Here is a 21,238-nt window from a genome sequence, read left to right as displayed (position 1 = left end):
ATCAAGAGCGTAGCAGGTGCCAGATACTTGACATTTACTCTCATTCAATCCCAAGAAAGCAGTGGCCCCATTTTATAGATGATGAAACAGATTCACAAGTTAAGTAACTTGCCAAGTAGCCCAGTAAGTGACAAGGGCAGGAATGAAACCAATCCTGTTTAGCAACACCACCATGCTCTCTTCACTGACTCTTCAGGTCAAAAACTTCCAGACTTCAGTGCTCCTCAACCAATCTTAATCCATCCCATTTCACATCTCCATCAACCCAAAATTAAATTCAAAGCACACGAAAGCTAAGCCATCTATCACACACGGTGTCGGTTGGAGAAGCATACTGCTCAGGCTGCAGGGACATTTCATTTGTTTAAATGTTTTTATTTAAAAAAAATTAAAGACCTTCATGGCACAACTTCTTCCCAGCACAGTTATGTTTTAGTTATACCAATTACAATACAATTACAACCAATAAATCAAGGGGGCGAGGGGGAACTTCTGACTTCAAACTTAAAAAAAAAAGGGGGGGAGCCACTTCAAACAAAGTTAAAAAAATACTTAAAAAACCTTTCAGAGTAATTGCCAACACAACTGTCTTATATTGGCATTCCATTTCCTGCCATCTAATCAATGCAGACACAGGTAGTGCTGAGAAATAAAGTGTCCCAATACAAGGTATACAGATGAGGTAATTTACAACAACACAGAAGTTGTTACTCTGTAAACCCTTGCCCCCCACCCACCCACCCAACTGGGTCTTCTTTTTTTCATGCTTCTGCAGTGACTCCTTAAGTAGCATTTTAAAAACTTCTATTTATTTTAAAAGGTTCTTGGGTGGCATTTCAGAGTCCTCTGCATTCACCTTCCGTCTCTTGCAAGGTCTGATGTGTTTTTAGGAGGTCCAGCTGTCTGCAGCTCCCCACATCAACCTCAGCCACAACATTCTCTGAGCTCTAAGGGTGGGATGTGAAGTCTCGATTTACAACCCTCCTCCCCACCTCAAAAGAAAGAATTCATTAGTCGTAAGTGTCCTGTTCAAATCACAATCCAGTGCAAACGTAATCACAAATTGCATCTCTGGCACATCCGGTGCTTTTAGCTTCTGCACAAATTCAACATGGTAACCCCCACAGCATTCTAGGGCATAAAAGGGTCAAGAACAATAAATATCCACTGTTAAGTGGCCACAAGAAAGAAAATCACCCTGCCACACAGGGTGTGTGTGGCATGTTTTCCCTATGGTTGAGAAGCATTATAAAAGGAGGCTTTAGCTTCCTCTAAAGTTTACCGTTATATTCACGAAAGCCACCACCTTGATCAAGTTACTAGAGCCAAGATGGGTTATAAAGTTAGATAAGTTCATTAAATTCAACTCGTGAAACAATTATGCTTGTCTATGGCGCCCAGGCGAGAAAGGCTTATGATCTATAAAGGTAGGAGAAAGGGGAACTAAGACTTTAGGCCTTCAAATATGTTGGAAGAATTTTTCCTAGTTCCCACAAGCAGCTACTGTAATGAAACAGGAGAAATACAGAGCTGATGGTTTTGCTATTGTGCTTAAAAAACTAGGCTTCCTCAGTGAAGCACCTGATAAACTTAGGTGGTTGGATTACAGTGGAAAATCCACTTTACACACACACAAACACACAAAAACTGGCGACTTTTCCATCCCCAATCCCTGCACTGCTGAGACACAAAATGAGTTTTATGGCAAAGGATCCTTAATCCCCAGAGACGCTTTGGCTTGTGGTGCTTTTTTAAGGCCTCTCTGCCCTGCCCGGTACCATGGGTCGAATGAGGGGATGTATAAAAATGGGGGCCTTGGGAAGCCTCCACGGTACAGGGTTGCAGGCCCCTCAGATGTGAACGTGAGACACCCACCCAGCGAGACCTTTACACAGGGAACTTAAATCTAACCTTGATAAATAAAACCAAACGTTTATTTACACCAAAGAATTCCAACACTGGATCTTTCACATATGAAGGACAAAGTATTATATATATACACACAGCAAAGGGTGGCAGGGCTGTAACAAGAGAGTTTATAGTTTTCCCACAATTACAGGTCTACCATTTCAGTTTCACTGGAGATAGTGGCTCTGCTCCTACCTCTCAGATACATTTACAAGACTGAGGGGCAGGTCTTCTCACTGGATGGCATGTGAAGGAAGGGGAAGAAAGGAAGAAAAGAAGGTAGAAAGCTTAAGATGAAACTCGGCGTGGCCACATCTTCCATTAGCTCTTACAGAGTTGCTAGCATGAAACCTATATAGACAATGTTTTTCTTTTGTAAAAAGCAATAAGTTAAGCCCAGTAACTAACTGAATTCAAAATGGCCAAGTCAAAGAAAACTGAGAAAGAATTTTCCTCCCCCTCCCCCCAGCTATAGAGCACATAGGGAGATGACAGGGGAGAGGGCCAAGGTAAGGAGCCCAGGAGGGAAGGTATTATAATCTTAAACTGAACTGGAATTAAAAGTAGAAGTGAGCTGGATTTAGGGTTAGGTCAATAAGACATGATTCATACTGAACAGACGTTTTCAGGACCTGTCTGCACTTTGGGTAGATTTTCAGCATCTCAATGAAACTAAGACATATTTCCACGAGATTCACCAGGACAACCCCACTGAAGCACTTGGAGTAGTGTGAGAAAAGTGACCAGCAGTACACTGCTCTTGTAGCTTGGGCCCTCCCTTCCTCCTTCCTTCCCACCTCCCTTGAAGAAGCTAAAACATTTTTGTAATCTCTGGAGAAGAGCATGAGATATAAACCCCCCATAGTGTGGGATGGTGGGGGAGCAATGGTGGACATGGGAAGATATCTCCACCCAAATGCAGCAGCCGGGATTGAGGCTGGTTCATCTTTGTTCTTTAGTGATGAGAAACTGAATTTGAAAGGGGGGGAAAATTTTGTCCGTGAAATATTCCACCTGCAGGTAATTTTTCAGGGAATCCCCTGAGTTATGAAAAGTTCGAGTTAAAAAAAAGAAGGAAAAAAAAAAAAGAAAATCAGCCTATTATAATTTTTTTTTTATGACTGAACTACTATAAATCCACAAGCAACGGTTCAGACACGGTGCTTCTGAAGTATTTCACCCCTCCCCGCCAGGCGCAAGCTGCATCAAGGAGAGCGCGGACTCCCCCACCTCTGCTCAGGCATCAGGAGACAGAAGGGGCCATTACTGTTGAGCGCCTGCGGCAGCTGGAACAGGCATCCCAAGGGGGTTGGCCGCAGCAATCACTGGTGAGCCTGCCAGAGGTCCAAGGGGTGAAGGGGTTGGCACTGAAGAAATCCCTAAAAGAAAACAGCTAATAGTGAGCCAGATATCAACCATGGAAATCTTAGTCACCAGTTTTACATAATACCTATTTCAAAAGTGACACAAGTTATTTTTTCTCTCTCTGTAATCTCTACACCCAACATGGGGCTCAAACTTACAACCCCAAACATCAAGAGCTGCAGGCTCTTCTGACTGAGACAAGTCAGGAACTCCACGAGTGCTTTTTCTGAAGGCCTCTACTCGCCCAGATTTTTACACATTAAATCTAATTTCAAATTAAAATTAATTTCTAATCAATTTAGGAGACAGGTAAAGAAATCCAAGCTTGGAGAATTTAAGAAGTCTGTACAAAGGACACAGCGAGTAAGTGGCAACTATGCTTGAATTAAAATTGACGCCTGTCTAGGGCAGAACTATCCAGCCAAACTTTCTGCCCTGTAACCTCTGTTAATACAGTGGTCACTACCCATATGTGGCTACTGAGAACTTGCAATATGGCTAGTGCAACCAAGGAGCCATGTTTTAAATTTTATTCTATTTTAATTAATTTAAATAGTCACATATGGCTAGTCATGGCCCTACTGAAGAGCACAAGGCGGGAGCCAAAGCTCATGCATTCTTATATCATGCTGCCTAGTTAAGCTGGCAGCTTTCAAAATTATCAAGTCATTTTCAGTGAGGAAATGCTAAAATAGTGTTTTAGAATTTATTGCCATTTATTTTTTTCTACTCATCTAATGACCAGAATTACCCTCAATCTGTCCCCCTCAATTATCCAGTTAATTTTCAAATTGTTATATATGTATTTTTTTAAACAGGTAAATATTCACATGGTACAAAATACCAAAGGTTCAGAAGAGTGTATAGTAAAAAATTTCTCTTGCACTTTTGCTTGGCCAACTTATGGTACCATTTTTGGGGTGTATCCTTCCAGAAATATTTTATGCATATACATGAATATAACTGTGTAAGAATGTGCATATAAAAGTCATATATAAGAATGTGATTATATAATTATATATTATGTAACTGTATAAGAATGTGCATATAAAAGTCATATATAAGAATGTGATTATATAATTATATATTACGTAACTGTATAAGAATGTGCATATAAAAGTCATATATAAGAATGTGATTATATAATTATATATTCTTGCCCTGGTCTTGGACATGGTTCTGCATTTTGCTCTTTTCATTTCACATTATTATTTTGGAGTTGGAGCTAAAAAAGAACATGAAACGCTCATTCTTTTCTTTGGCTATACAGCTTTCCACTGAATGGATGTCCCATAATTGATTTAACCAGTTTCCCACTGGGAGCTGTTTTCAATGCTTTGCTATTACAAATAAGCCCTGGATATGTATCATTTTGCCCATAGGCAAGATACCTAGAGGATAAGTTCTAGAAGGTAGCCAGTTCTTAAAAAAACAAAAACAAAACAAAACAACAACAACAAAAAACAATTGTGACAATTCTTTGAGGGTGTCTGAGTAAATATACTCACTACCACAAGTACACCCGCATGGATGTTGCCTACATGTGTAATTCTTAGGGGCTGAGCCTATGTTGGCTTCCTTTACAAAATTGTGTACTCTGTACAAAAACTCGCTCTTAATTCACGATGACTCAACAATAATGAATAATTTCATATAAGCCTTTACAATTTACTAGGCACATTACAGATGCTCTGGAGAACGATTCTTATGCCTATGTATAAACCCCACCTTTACCCCCACCCCTAATTTCTTAATCTTGTTTGTGAGGTTCATGCAACTACTGTCACTCTAAACTATGAGATGAAAGGATCTCTTTTTACTCTTCATGGTTTGTTGGGACTTTCAAGTCCCTCTGTGAAAAATTTTTCGGACTCTGGCCTAGAAGAGACTGTTGATACCATACTCAGTGTCACTAAAGCATACCAGGTGTCAAAAAGCATGCTGAAGCCTGGTGAGGAGACCACACAGGTCAGCAGTCAGGAAGATAATCATTATGGAAAAGAGAAGGGCCACAAGAAACTAGGCCACAAACAGGGAGCAAACCTAAGAATAACAACTGACTTCTACTTTTGTCCCCCCAGGAAAGTTACCAGTGAACTAACCTGACATCATATTGGCGCTGCTGACAGGCGTACTGCCCCCCGGCATGCTAGATGAGCCCATTCGAGCCTGGTCCTTCACAACAGTATCTGGAAAAGACAAAAAGGGTTAGGTTCGTGACACTTGAAGGTAATGGTCTGGGGCCTTAAAGCAGCCATCCTCAATCTTTGTTACTTTATTTATAGTCTATGTTATTCCAGAGGAACGGAAGGTGGCAAGAGCCTTCACCATGAATTAGACAAGTGATATAAAATAGAACTATCCTTCCTGTCAAACTGTGACAGAAGCCAACTCTTAAACCAAACTGGAGGAAGATGTGGTAATTATCCACAGCAGAGCTAATTTAAAACAAAAATGATCTTGTTAGTTTTTTTTTTTTAAGATTTTATTTATTTGACAGAGAGATACAGTGAGAGAGGGAACACAAGCAGGGGGAGTGGGAGAGGGAGAAGCAGGCCTCCTCCCAAGCAGAGCCCGATGTGGGGCTCGATCCCAGGACGCTGGGATCATGACCTGAGCCACCCAGATGCCCCGATCTTGTTAGGTTTTAATGAGACAGTACAATCTATCCTGGCCAAGACAATAATATATTATCAGACTGAACTGCTTTTATTGCCATCCACAGCTCAGCTGTCAAGCATGGTGCAAAACTGGCCAAAGCTACAGGTTTGTGCAGGTTGATGCTATGACCAGACTTCATTCTCCACTTCAATCACCCTGTCAGTTTGCTTCAGGTACAGAAGACTGGGCAAGATTGTAATCAATTCACTACAAAACCATCTCACCACCCCCCAAGGAGCGATCCAACATTGAGGCTAACATCACAGTGAGGATGGTGTGGGACTAAGTGGCATTTACACCCAGGACAGCACAGTTAGCTATGCTCACAAACCTAGGTCATGGTGTTCATATGATAATATGTTCAAGCCTCCTTGGCCTTCTCCAATGAATGAGTGCCAGACAAGGTCAGACAAAGGGCTGCTGTTCTAATCCAACCACTCCAGACTCAAAAAGTGTCACCCACACGGGAAGAAAAGCAGTTTACTTGGGAGTGATCATGTGGCAGACACTCTGTTAGAGAACCAGAAGCCTCCCAACAATTCTGCAAGACAGATGCCATCACTAAGGGCAGCTGGGATTTCAACTGTTGGGCCCAGAGCTTACTTCACAACACATATTCTCCCCCGCCTTGTAGAGTCGGCTGGGTGGGCCTGTACAAGCTTTGCGGACTGGACAGTTGGACTCACAGAAATAGGGGTGCTCCATGGCCTCTCTTGCGGTAAGCCGTGACTGGTGGTCATATCGCAGCAGCTTGTCCAAGAAATCCAAGGCCTCAGGACTGACAAGGTGCTGGTTTTCACTGTGGACAAAGCGTTCCCATCGCTTACGGGAGTGTCTGTAGAGCCAAAGGGGGAATGAGAAATGGACCGAGGGCCACAGAAGCCCAACATTTCACTTCTACATTTTCTTTAGTGGCTAGCCGCCCAGCCACTAGCAAAGAAAGATCAAAGCTCAAGAGAGTAGGTCTTGTACCACTCTGCCACTAGGGAGACAACAAAACTAATTGGAGAGACTGGAAATAGCAGTGTTGCAGAAAAGAGAAATCTGGGTCCTCATGATACTACAAAACGTAATTCAGGTTACTTTACAGGATTAAGTGCTCCTGTGTAGCAAAGAGGTCAGGTGCTGGGTTAATCAGGCCTCTTTCCCACCCCCACACAAATTCCTGACATCTCTACCACTTGGTCAGCAAAAGCCTTTTCATCAGGCAAGTCCACCTCCTCCAGTTAAGTGGTTAATGAGTTTGTATTTTGTCTAGTTCCTATTGTCAGAGTCGACTGTCTGCAAATCAGTCTTGAAGAATGCATTTCCTTTTTCTATTACTCTTAGGGTTTTGTCATTTGGAGAAACAAGCTAAATCAATAGATTTTGATTTTTGACTCAATTGTAACCCTTCTCCTGAAACCTACAATTTGTTCCCTGACAGAATCTGCCAACCATACTCTCTACACTCAGACTCCTGGTAAGTGAATCTGGGAAATGGGCCATTCAGTTCAATGCTTTTACCACAGGCCTACCCATGCAACACCCTGCATCACCAGACCAATGACACACTTGCAGTGTTGGCAAAGAGAATGTAATCTATTTTGAGGATCCGAAGTATCTGTTTACAGCCAAGTGCTTAAGGCACAGAAGCACAGATTTTGACTTACCTGCCCAAGATATCATTGAAACGTGGATCTAATTCAATGTTGTATTTGTCAATATAGTCATATAAATCTTCTGTCCCCAGAACCTTGGCTATCCTCACCAACTAGGATCGAAAAGAGACAAAAACACACACCACAAACACATTACATAATTAAGTCAACCAGCCATAAGTGAATTAACAGAAAAGGGTAGCCATGGTTAAAGGTATGAATGTGAACTCGTCCCAACTTATTTAAAATTTCTGGGTGCCTGAGTGGCTCAGTTGGTTAAGCATCTGCCTTTGGCTCAGGTCATGGTCCCAGAGTCCTGGGATTGAGTCCCGCATCAGGATCCCTGCTCGGCAGGGAGTCTAATTCTTCCTCTACCCCTCCCCACTGCTTGTGATCTCTCTCTCTCTCTCAAATAAATAAAATCTTAAAAAAAAAATTTTTGTGGGGAGCCTGGGTGGCTCAGTCGTTAAGTGGGGGCCTTCAGCTCAGGTCATGATCCCAGTGTCCTGGGATCAAGCCCCACATCGGGCTCCCTGGTTAGCAGGAAGCCTGCTTCTCCTTCGCACACTCCCTGCTTGTGTTCCCTCTCTCGCTCACTCTCTGTCAAATAAATAAATAAAATCTTAAAAAAAAAATTGTGCATGGCAAGAAGGGATTTCCATATAAAAATCCCTAATTATTATCCAATATGAAGGTGCAGGAAAAAAGCAAATGGTCTTATAACTTTGTTCCTTCCCCCTTGAAATGTCTTCCTGGTCAAGCTTTATTTCCCCCACCACACAACCCAACCGAAGATGTCACTTCTTTTGGGAATATGCTCTTGTACATTCAGACCACTTACTCCCACTAACTGCCTTTTGTACCTGTCTACACCTCTACTCTGACATTTATGACTGCAACTTATCTCCTTACATGTTCTCTCCCTTACTGGATAGACTATGAACCATTTGAGAGAAGGGACTATTCTTTTCTTTTTTCCCTGTGTTCCTCAATCCTGCATGGTCCTGACAATAGAGTTACTGATTCAGGTGGTATTCTTTGACTCATTAAAAATGGGCATTGTGCTCGAACAAGGCAACAGTACCTTCCACAAGGTCCTAGAATCATTCCAGGTTCTCTTGAATGAAATGGCCCCTTGATCTTCAAGGGGAAGTGGAGCTAGTATAAAAAAACACCATCTATATTTCTACTGACAAACATCAACTTAATCCATAAAAAAAGACAAAAGGATCATAGAAACACCACATATAAACCAGTATATTGGAAGAAACATTCCCAACATGTTGGGGAAAATAATGAAAGCTCACCACTAGGAGATTCTAAGGTAATGTTCCATTTCTTAAACTACTCTTCTTTTATTTGTATATATGTTTTATAAAACAATTTACATGTGTATTCACAATAAAGCAAGCACCGCACATTAAGAAGAATAGGAGGAAAAACTCTGATTTCAAAAGGCTAAACTGGTAGCTCCCAAAATACCAATCTGAAAATCAGTGTCAGCTTGGCTGAAGAAGTGATAAACTGGAAATTATTCTAGGGGCCCACCCTAAGAGATTCTGAATCAAGGGGTCTCAAGTGGGGGCTGGTCATCTGTATTTTAACAAGATCCATAGTAGTTTGTAATGGGTAGGCAGATCTGGCCATCACTAAGTTAGCCTAGTAGGTTCCCTAATGGGAACAACATTATCACCTGATCATAATTATCATGTCCGTGGAAAAATGGCTCCTTCCGGAAGATCATACTTGCCAGCATACAACCCAAGCTCCACATATCCAAACTATAATCGTACATCTGCATTAAAGTAAAAAAGTCAGTTATCATATATAAAATGAGTGAAGTATCTTTTCAAAATAAAAATTGCTCTTTATGCTTAAAAAAAAAAATACACACACACACACACACACACACACACACACACACACACACACACACACACACACACACACACACACACACACACTACTCCACTGACTCAAAATCCAAAAACCAGTAACACCCTCATGTATTTTCAGTCTTTTTTTCTATGCCCCCACCCTGTTTCAAAACAATCTGTATACTATTTGGAATTGCTTTTCCACTTGCCTAAGGTCCCCAATTATTAGAGCCCATGTAAAATTTTTAATACATAGCATTAATAATGCATAAATGTTCCAAAATTTAATCTTTATCCTATAAGACTGTGTTTTATTTTTTATCACCATTATAAATAATGTTGTATGGAATATTTTTATGCACAGAATGTTTTTTGAATTCAGGCTTATAGTCTCAGGATTCCAGAAAAGCAATTTCTAGGACAGAGTCTGAGCTTTGTAAGGTATCTGATAATAACACTTGGGAGGACCAGTTATGAAAGGTAGTCCCAAGGACTTTGTTTTTGTGAGGAGAAAGAGGGTTTTTTTCCTTTTTTTGGTAAGCAGAAGGTCTCTTTAGAATACAATTTAGGAAAATCATAAGAGAACATTTTTGAGTTTACCTTAATGTTGGTTAAACCTAGCTCACAATTCTCAAACTAGCTCTGGAATTTCTGATTAGAAAAAGTATCTTTGGTGTATCTTTTCTTCAGTTAGATCAAATGCAGATCTAGTCTTACTCTCCTGACATTATGGCAATAAAAATAACATAAATTATGATGGATGAACTGAAGTGATTCATATTTTACACTCATGAAAGGGACAGCCATGTATGTGCATAAATAGCCTACTCAAAGGCACGAAACGACATTTTTCACAGTGAAAATTAAGTGAAAAACACAGGACTGAAATTTTATCTGTCCTTCTTTTCTCACCTGATAGTCTACAAGTAGCTCAGGACCTTTGAAGTATCGGGAAGCAACTCTGACATTATATTCTTGGCCAGGATGGTAAAACTCAGCCAAACCCCAGTCTATTAGTCGTAGCTGAAAGAAAAAAAAAAGAAAGAATAAATCATGAGTAATTTTATCTTTCAAGCTACCCCTCACACTGTCATCAGAGTACTCTTAAAAATACCAGCCATGTCACTCTCTTCAACATTTCCAGTGACTACCTAGTGCATTTAGGATGAAAATCGAACTTCTTGGGGCGCCTGGGTGGCTCAGTGGGTTAAGTGTCTGCCTTCAGCTCAGGTTATGACCCCAGGGTCCTGGGATTGAGCCCCACATTGGGCTCCCTGCTCAGTGGGGAGCCTGCTTCTCCCTCTGTCTCCCCCCACTTATGCTCATGATCTCTCTCAAATAAAACCTTAAAAAAAAAAAAAAATCAAACTTCTTGGCTTGGCATACAGGGTTCTCCATGATCTAGTTCCTGTGCTCCAGCAAGACTTATAGTTCCTAAAAAACACCATCCCAGGGGCGCCCAGGTGGCTCAGTTGGTTAAGCGACTGCCATCGGCTCAGGTCATGATCCTGGAGTCCCGGGATCGAGTCCCGCATCGGGCTCCCTGCTCAGTGAGGAGCCTGCTTCTCCCTCTAATCCTCCCCCGTCTCATGTATTCTCGCTCTCTCAAATAAATAATCTTAAAAAAAAAAAAAAATCCCATTTTGTAATTCTGCATACTTTCTCAAACTGTTCCTCTGACTAGAATGTCTTCCATTGTCTAAGCTAGACCCCTAACTGAACATATCCCCATCTTTTGAGATATTCAGGTTAGCCCTTCAATGAAGTCTTTTCTAAATTAACCAAGTAGAACTAATCCTTTCCTTTAGCCCCCTGAACCTCAAATATATTTAATAGAATCTACAACTCTTTATTGTATATTTGTTTTCCACCTTTTTTTTCTATTATGCACTGTAAGCTCCTTGAGGGAAAAGACTGTGTAATTCACTTATGCAATTTTTACAATTCAACAAAATGCCCAGTATGCAGAAGAAAAATATTTGTGGGGTGCCTGGGTAGCTCAGCCTGCTGGGCATCCAACTCCTGATTTTGGCTTGGATCATAGTCTCAGGGTTGTAGGATTGAGCCCTGCATCAGGCTCCATGCTCAGAACGGAGTCTGCTCGTCCCTCTCCTTCAGCTTCTCCTTCAGCTCCTCCCCCAGCTCTCTCTCATAAATGAATGAATGAATGAATGAATGAATGAATGAATAAATAAAATCCTAAGAAGAATTTGCTGAGTGAATGAAGGGAAAAGCCACACAAACAACTCCTATCAAAATGTATCCACAAAATCAAAAAAGAAGTAGGCAAGCCCAAGAGGCAACCTTATCTGCCCACTGTGCAAAGCACAACAATGATCTGAAGTATGAGCCGTAGGGCCTGAGCAGCGCCTGACACTCTGGCACCAACTCTAAGTTCACTGTTAACTAGGTACATACAGTGTTTTCCCTGTTTCAGTAATGAAGGGAAATGTAACAAAAGGTACAAAAGAAAGCATAACCTTTGTTATGCTTTTTCTTTTTACCCCCTTAACATTAGTGCTTCAGAGCTCCCTTTGACTTTCTTTTCTTATTATCAACAAGTACTCCAGATGACCATTTCTGGTCTGTGGCTTCACAGCACCTCACAGCCTTTTCCACTTATACTCTCTGGCCCATGCCTCCTGACCCCTGACTCTTGCAATCACCTAACAGACACATCAAAACTAATTTTTTTAAATTTTTATTTATTTGAGAGAGAGAGAGAGAGAGAGAACAGGCAGAGGGAGGCGCAGAGGGAGAGGGAGACGCATACTCCCCATAGAGCTGGGAGCCGACTAGGGGCTTAACCTCAGGACCCCGAGATCATGACCTGAGCTGAAGTCAGTTGCTTAACCGACTGAGCCACCGAGGCTCTCCAAAACCAAACCTTAGATTATTCCCTGCAAACCTGCTTCACTCAGCCTCTCCCTTCCCAGTTAAAGGTAATTCTATTCATGCTGTCATTCAGGTAAAACATTTTCACCCTGGATTCTTGTTTCCCATACACTGTACTGCAAATTTGTCAATTGGCTCTACCACACTCTGCCATCACCACCTCCTGTCTGACTTACTGCAATAGCCTTTTTTCCTAACTGGTCTCCTTGCATTCACCCCTGTCCTCTACCGCTGTTCTCTACAGAGCAAAAGCTTTCATTTAAAAACGATCATAAATTCACACAAAGTTGGAGATGTTCTGTATATCCTTCACCCAATTTCCCCTAATGGTAACATGTTGCATAACTACAGTACATTAAAACCAGGTAATCGATATTGGCACAATTCAGACAGACCTTATTTTCCAGTTTTACATGCATGAAGGCATGCAGTTCTGTGCAACTTTATCAATGCGTAGACTCACAGAACTTCCAGAAGATACACAACTGTTTCATCACCACAGATGTCCCTTGTGCTATCCCTTCCCCTTCACTTCCTAACCCCTGGGGCAACCCCTCTGTTGTCAACCTCCAATTTTGTCATTTTGAAAATGGACTCAGTGTAACTTTTTTTTTTAATTTTTTTTTAAAGATTTTATTTATTTATTTGAGAGAGAGAGAATGAGAGATAGAGAGCACGAGAGGGAAGAGGGTCAGAGGGAGAAGCAGACTCCCTGCCGAGCAGGGAGCCCGATGCGGGACTCGATCCCGGGACTCCGGGATCATGACCTGAGCCGAAGGCAGTCGCTTAACCAAGTGAGCCACCCAGGCAGCCCTCAGTGTAACTTTTGACTGCTTTTTTCCCCTCAGCATGAAATCCAACAAGCTGTGCATTATCACTAGTTCATTCTTTCTTTTTTCTCTTTAAAGATTTATGAGAGAGAAAGAGCGCGCTTGCAAGTGGGGGGAAGGGTAGAGGAGGAGAAGCAGACTCCTCGCTGAGCAGGGCTCCCAATGTGGGGCTTGATCCGAGGACCCTGAGATCATGACCGGGGCCGAAAGCAGACACCTAACCGACTGAGCCACCCAGGTGCCCCAATCTGGCATTTTTCAAAATGGCTGTGCCACTCGATGTTCCCATCAGCAATGCATGAGATCAAGTTTCTCTGCATCCTTGCCAGTATGTGGTATGGCCACTTTTTATTTTAATTGTTCTAACAGATATGTAATGAATTTTTTTAAATGTGAGAATATGTCAATTTTCTGCTCAAACCCTGCAAAAAAGCTCTGCATCTTCAGAGAAAAGGCCTGAACAATGATCTTTAAGGTTTTACATGATCTGGTTCTCTTTACCTCTTTGATCTAATTTTGTTCCTCTCCCACCTGTTCATGCTTTCCAGCTCTATCTGTTCCAACATGCCAGGCACATTCTTGCCTCAGGGCCTTTGCACCTGCAATTTCTTCCATCTGGGACACATTTGTTTTTGTGATTACATGGCTGGCTCCTTCCAAGTGTTGTTAAAACGTCACCTTCCCAATGAAACCTTCCCTCTACAACCTTGTTTAAAACCACAGTACCCTCCACCGTTCCCTATTCATGATTTATTTCTCTTCCACATCACTTTTTAAAAAAAAAGATTTTATTTATTTGAGAGTGTGCAAAAACGCACGCACATGTGCAGGAGTTGGAGAGGGGCAGAGGGAGAGGGGACTCCCCACTGAGCACGGAGCCCGAAATGGGTTTGATCTCAGGACTCTGGCATCATGACCTGGGATGAAGGCAGACGCTTAACCAACTGAGCCACCCAGGCGCCCCTCTTCCACAACACTTTTAACTTTCTATCCCACCAGCCTCCCACAAATGCAAGTTTCCTATGGACAAGAATTTTTTTTTGTCTATTTGTCTCACACCTACTACATCTCCAGCCTCTAGAACAATACCTATTACATAGTGTGAATCTAAAAGAATTATTAGCTGATGAATAAATCAACTATGTCTCCAAAGTCTACAATGGATAGCCATCTCTGCCTACAAAAGGTGGGCTTGGTCACCTTAAAAAACTGACTATAAAGCCATGTGGTCAGTGCAGCTCTATTAAAAGCATCTGTAGAGTTCAGGGACCTCATGACACCTGCAACTAAGCAGCAGCATTTTCTGAATATTTTATCTGTATTACAACTGTGTATAGTTAATTCTCACAATAACCTAGTGGCACACAACCCTATTTACATTTTACAAGTTAAGAAAAAGGAAGCAAATGAGAAAGGAGTTTCCTCAAGAGACTAGTTATTTAATAAATGAAACCAGAAGCCAGCTCTCTTGCCCAAAGCTAATGTTTTGCCCACTAATCGGTTTCCTTCCCCCCTTTTTTTCCCAAAGTAAGCTCTAGGCCCAACGTGGGGTTTGAACTCATAACCCCGAGATCAACAGCTGCATGCTCTACCAACTGAGTCACCCAGGGGCCCCAGATGTTTCCTTCTTGAGAGTATTCTTAGGAATATGAATATTGACTTCAACATTCTGATTCATTAATGAGTTCATTCACTTACCAAACATTTATCAAGTGCTTAACAGGTAACAGCGACTGTGATAGATGTTGAAGATGGGCTGATAACTCTATCATACAAATAAATAACACTTGGCAGTCTATCACTTTACCTTTCTGTGCTCATGATCAATCATGACATTATGGGGCTTCACATCTCTGTGCATAATTCCCATGCTGTGACAATAATCCAGGGCCTGTAGGAGGAACAGGTAAGAAAGAAAGAGCTTGCTGAAAAGTGATTTTCTTAAAGTCATCTTTTTCCTCCACAGTTTTCCTTCTAGCCTCACCCCTGGGAGTCAAGGTTAGGACAATCATTCCCACCCTATTCTTCAGACACCTGTTCAAGATCCCATAGTCAAGCAAACTCACAGCCTCTGAACTTCAAGTTCTGTTCCTACACTGTTGTTTCAACTTCCTTTCTGTTCAAAAACATCCAAGGTGTATACCAACTGCATTACTTCCAATCTCTCCCCCCTTACCCAAAGGCTGGATTATTTTCACAAACACAGGCCCCTCAGAAGAAAACTGGTCTGTCCTATAAACCTCTCATTTGAAGAACAGTAATTCTCTAGCAACTAAGAGTCCACAACAGAGGCTGGCAAACCACAGCCCATGGGCCAAATATGGCCTGCTGCCTGTTTTTGTGAATAATGTTTTATTGTTAACACAGCCATACTTATTTGTTTACATATCGTCTCTGGCTGCTTCTCTGTTACCACAGCAGATATGAGTAGTGTGAGAAAGACCCTATGGCCCACAAAGACAAAAATTTTACTGTTTGTCCCCTGTACCTTATTTACGACATCAAATCTGATTTGAAAACCATGTCCAATCTGAAACTAGGGTGAACTGAGCAGCATAACCTTTGGGGTTTGCTAATCCCAGCCTTCAAGCCAGCTGATGTCACTGGCCAAGTTCCTGTCCTTCCTGAAGGGCAACTTGGTTTCTTATGGTTCCCAGGGTTAGACAAGTGTATCCTTAACTTTGTGAGGTCCTACTTGCCACAATACTGCATGAGCCAATGGAAAGATCAAATATCTCTGCTGGCATGGTCTCTTTAGGGCACTACTAAGGTTCAAATGCAGGCTTTATAGCAACCGTCATTTGGTAAGAAACTTTAGCCACCTCGTAGCAATTTTCTCATCTATAAAGCTGATCTTAATGCTTATTAGGAGCAAGACAATTGGTGATCCCACTTTAGAAATCAAAGTCCACTCTCAGTCAGCAATCTCTTTAGAAGAGATTTACATAATCCTTAGGACAATGACCCTTTGAGGGCTGAGTTAGTTTACTGTTTCACTTGTTGAATTTTAAGTATACCAGAAGCTAGCATATCAGAAGTTATTTTTGTAAGTTTTGACAATTTAATTGTAACTTTCAAAGGAGGATGACAGAGAGAACAAATATTTTTTAAAGGGGTCCCAGCTCACTTCTAAATGCCGTTTCCAAAGCATTCTAAATTACATTCCTATTGGACCCTATTCCATAATGTTTACATTACCACACGGGCTCTGATGCTATTAACTTACTAAAACCTTTTATGAGGAGGCCCCCTTCTTTCAACATACTTTTCAAAGGTAACTCACTGGCTTTTCCACAGTTAACTGGACTATTTAAAAGAAGGAAGATCAAACTAAAGATATTTAGTATTCCAGGTTCCCTTACCTTCAGAATCTCATACATGTAAAATCGAATATCATAGTCTGTTAACGTCTGGTACAATTGCTGTTAAAGACAAATGCAACATTTGAGCCATGAAAATAATGCTGATAGGAAGGCAATTTCTCATCTTTGTAGTAATTCAAACCAAGGCTTGGCTCATTTGCCACTGTTCCAAGATCTGTCTGTTCACTGGTCTCTACTTCTCCAACAGAAAATTTGCTTTTTAAAGGAGATACTCTGGGTCTTTATATGTAGAAATGAAGACTTACTTAGACTTGTATCGCTCAAGCTATAATCCACTTCTGGATTTCAATTTATATATGCAACATGCATTGATGTTATACACTTGCTACAGTCTGCTTTTCACTTATCTCCAGACCTTCTCATACAAGGCATTTTGGCAAATATACAAACTCCTTAGTAGGGAACTAACCCATTTTTGGCTTACATAGTTATAGGCACTGTGGATCAGCAGTGCGTATGCAAGATGGCTTGCTGACAAATCAGTCAATTTAACAGAACTATTCCTGTCCCAATTTGAAAGTAAACTCCAAACAACTGTCATGTATCCTTTCCTGGTTCCAAAAAGTTGCAGATTTTTTTTACATCTACATATCATTAAATGGTTAGTGATATCCTCTGACAGTTTTCCTTGAAGTTATTGTTCTGATTCTAAAATAGTTCTTTTTCCTTCTCTCAGTAAAGGATTCACCCATTTATTGATATGTAACATTCTTAATACTGGACTGGTGCAGAGGCCAAGTTAAATACCTTTACAGCTTGTAACCCAAGAGAGTGTCCATATTCCTGTGCTGTATACCTGTTTGGTGTTAAGAACTATTTGAAATAAGTAGGCCACTGGATGGGATGGATGTCAGAGATCTATTGTAGAGGTTTGTATTATACCAGAATTTACACCACCCTTCTCTACCCACCCCCTTTTAAGATCTATAGCCCAGAGTTTCTGAGGAATCCCAAGGTATAAGCAGTCCTTGTTTGTACATACAAAATACCTTCCTTCTTGAATAGTTGTTTTAAAGTGAAATGCCCTACAGCCAGATCCTGACTGAACATGTGCTGTGGCCTTTTATTAGGTTTGATGTCTGTAGAAACTGTCAAATGAATGGTAAAGGTGGTGAGAAGTAAATGTATTGGTAATTAAAAAGAGCATAAAAACAAACGAAAGAGCAAAATATCAAGATGTGGGAAGTGGACACTGCTTGTACAGGAGTTTCTCTACCTTAAAATTTAGCACTGTAAGGATGAAAAGCTCTTTTTAAGCAAGTCAGAAGGAAACTCTTCTAACAGTAACATCACTAAAAGGCTTTCCATGTGGTCTAAAAACCCAACACCTTGAAATGGTTATGTATTATACCTTGAAGTCTGTGTTGTTTACGTGTTCAAAAACCAAGGCAGGGGTTCGTGACTAGGGGAAAGAAAAAGAAAACACACATTAGCAACAACCCTGGCAGCTTTAGTGGGCACAATGTTTGCGGATACTACGTGGTGAATTTGGTAGTCCTTGCCTCAGTAGTAGGAAACCCTCTACTGCTACAAGCCCTCCCCACTCTGATCATCACCACACTTAGGTCATTTTTGGGATGGATTTCAAACAGAAGACATGGAGCTGAAGTCTCACCAGGCTGTAGGCAGCCCGACAATGCGCCCATCGCCCATCGGCATCGGACCTGAGTTTGCAAAATGGATTAACACATTTCAGTTTCCAGTGCTATCAGTCTCTTAGCCTAGAAGAATAAGAAATAGTCTGTGGGTGGAGGTCTCTTTGAAAGAAAGACCCAAGCTAGTTAAATGGTATAACTGATCAAGCACTTTTAAAGCAGGACTTAACGGTTGAGGGGGGAAAATAAAGAGGGCAGTTGTGCTCTGGGTCAAACACCAGCTCAGCCCTGGTGGGCCTTGCCAGCGCCTACTATACTCACCACAGGGTCTTTTACAATGTCTGCCAGTGTGATGATATTGGGACCGCCTCGTAAATTCTCCAAAATCTTTATTTCACGCTTGATTTTCTTCTTCTTTACTGGCTAAAAGGATAAAAGTATATTAGTGAAATTATTTCAGAGTATTTCAATACGTAATGTAATACATAAATGGCTTACTTATGAACTCTTTGAAGGAAGGACATGTGTCAGTCTCATCTCTGAATCCCCTTCTCCTAGCCCTGTGCCAGCTATTCTGCGGTACTTAGCACATGTAGAATTGAAAGGAAAATCTTCATCCCAAAGACCAGACCTCTGCAGAACTAGCATTTAATTCCAGTTGTCAATCTTAGCATGTTAACTTTTTAAAACTATACAAACTAGGAATGTAAATGGTAACACTAAGATCTAGCTTATAAAAATCTCTCTGTCAATCAGGATGAAGAATGGGCTCTTCCCATTCCTTCCTCTAAGTCTATAAACACCCTAGGGGCACCTGGGTGGCTCAGCTGGTTGAACCTCTGACTCTTGGTTTTAACTCAGGTCATGATCTGAGTTGTGAGACTGAGCCCCACGTTGGGCTCCGTGCAAACCGTAGAGTCTGCTGGGATTCTCTCTCTCCCCCTCCAAAATATAATAAATAAATAAAATCTTAAAAGCAGTCAGGACCAACAGCAAGGATGGCCAAACCATCTTTGTGCAGCATAACTTTGTGGGTTAAATGCTGGCTGTGGAGTCAGACTGTGTAAGGTGAATCACACTGTCATTACATGCTGGCTGTGTGCCAACAGCAAATTACATAAGTTCCCTAAGCCTTTCATTATGGTTAAAAATGATCAACAGGAGTACATATATCTGAATATGGCTGGGATATAACCCATAATATCTGTCTAGCTTTATTGCCAATATTCCTATAAATGAACCCCCCTCCCTCCATTTTAAAAAGACCACTCTGCAGAGCCCCTTGAGTATATTTTCCATGTGCCTTTGTCCTCATCCATCATTTTTACATCTATTCGCATACAGACATCCTTTTCATTTTTCTGAGGAGGGCTTTGGTCCAACTGCACTTCCTCCACAAAGCCTTCCTTCTAAGTAGCTAGGGTACTGCTAGTCTATAAGAGATACAATGCAAGCCACATGTGTATTTTAAATGTTCTAGTAACCACATTAAAAAAAGTGAAAAGAAACAGACAAATTTCAATATATTTAACAAAAATGTATCCCAAATCTTACCATTTCAACATGTAAATATAAAAAATTACTAATAAGCAATTTTGTACTAAGCCTTTGAAATTGAGTATATTTTATCCTCAGCATGTCAATTTGCACTAGCCACATTTCAAATGCTCAGTAGCCCCATGTGGCCCATGTATGTAGGTCTTTCCTAGGGTGTCAGTCACCTCAGACTACTGATACACTGCGTATGATTCTTAGAAATTGTTTTAAGTATGTTATCATCTCTTCATCAACATTAGTGGTTACTAAACTTCATGATCAACAGTCACTTGGATTTTTAAATAGACAGTTTCCTAGGTCCCACCTAGAACTGCTGAATCAGAATCTTGAGATTGGAGCTAGAGAGCAATTCTTAGATACTTCCTAGGTTGATACTCCAGGTCTAGGAACTACCAAACCGAATTGTAAACTCTTGTACCGTAACCTCGCCTTAAGTCCTAAGCACGTGGTACAGACACAAGCAAGCAAGTCTTGGATACAGACCATCCTCAAAATCTGGCTTTGTAGCTATGCAGCTTTGGGAAAAGCACTTAAATGTTTCTGAATTTACACTTGCCTTGAAGAACTGTTGTAAACACCACAGTCAGAACAGGGGCCAATTCAAATTAGACAATAAATAGAAACTGTTACTAATAGAGACTCCCACAGTCCACATTTGATTCAATCCACAGCTCTTAGCCTTGCTATCAGAACTCAATACACTCTGACTGGGAAGCAGGCTAATTGGAAGTTTTCTCTTTTTGCTTCAACTATCAGAACTTTAACATCTGCTAGAGTATCTGGGAGATCTTTCTACCTTCCAGGGACTAACCCATCAATCTAGCCTGTTTTCTACTAAATCACTATTTCCCAACTGCCAGTTTTTTGGTGAAAAGCTACTGGTTTATGAAACTTTCCTCCTTAAAATCTATAAACTTACAAAGCTGGTTTGTGATAGACCAGACAGGTGACTTAAACCCTAATTTAATGTGATCAACACAACTATTCTGTTTTAATAAATAGGTGGGAGAGATTAAGAACTTTAAATACAGTTTATGAATGAACTTCACCTATACTTATAACCATCTATATAATTACAGTAAAATATACAGTACAGTTAGGAAAAGACTGAGCTGAAAAAAGTCTTTTCAACTCCCAGCCCCCACTCAAAATACAATTACTCCCAACAACCTAGAAGAAATAAAAATCATGTAACTTTTAAGACTGGAAGGAAATGCAGAGATATTTTCTAGGTGACCACCAATTTAATCTCCCTTTCCAAGTTCACCTCCCCTGTATGGTCACTTGACATCTTCCACATGAAACAGTTCTCACTTGTTTCTTCCTCTTTTCTTATCTTGTGCATTCTAAATCACACTCCCCTCTTCTCCACTCCCACCCACACCTATTCACATCCTCCTTCCCTTCAGGGACTGAAAACAGCTCCTGGGACCTTTTCCTGACCACCACCTTCTTCTCAACTGTGAAACCTACTGTTTGTGCCTTTTATGACTCTAGATAACCTATCACTTTATCATATCCCTTTCC

General features: G+C 41.0%; 1 protein-coding gene across 1 annotated transcript in view; it reads right to left on the bottom strand.

Moving 5' to 3' along the window:
- Positions 1–1,912: 1,912 nt before the first annotated feature.
- Positions 1,913–21,238, bottom strand: part of CSNK2A1 (casein kinase 2 alpha 1) — a 50,768-nt gene continuing 31,442 nt past the window's right edge. The window contains exons 4-13 of the mRNA XM_028118630.2: positions 18,476–18,577; positions 17,911–17,961; positions 16,539–16,598; positions 14,984–15,067; positions 10,364–10,474; positions 9,268–9,369; positions 7,587–7,687; positions 6,621–6,769; positions 5,376–5,462; positions 1,913–3,287 (exon numbers count right to left, since the gene is read on the bottom strand). Coding sequence (XP_027974431.2) covers positions 3,172–3,287; positions 5,376–5,462; positions 6,621–6,769; positions 7,587–7,687; positions 9,268–9,369; positions 10,364–10,474; positions 14,984–15,067; positions 16,539–16,598; positions 17,911–17,961; positions 18,476–18,577 — 963 coding nt within the window. The 3' untranslated portion in view covers positions 1,913–3,171. The remainder of the gene's footprint in view (positions 3,288–5,375; positions 5,463–6,620; positions 6,770–7,586; positions 7,688–9,267; positions 9,370–10,363; positions 10,475–14,983; positions 15,068–16,538; positions 16,599–17,910; positions 17,962–18,475; positions 18,578–21,238) is intronic.

This window comes from Eumetopias jubatus, unplaced genomic scaffold, assembly GCF_037043125.1.
Source record: "Eumetopias jubatus isolate StellerSeaLion01/CBP00866 unplaced genomic scaffold, mEumJub1_p1.0 scaffold_9, whole genome shotgun sequence".
Lineage (NCBI taxonomy): Eukaryota > Metazoa > Chordata > Mammalia > Carnivora > Otariidae > Eumetopias > Eumetopias jubatus.
This window is presented reverse-complemented; position numbering and strand designations above follow the sequence as displayed.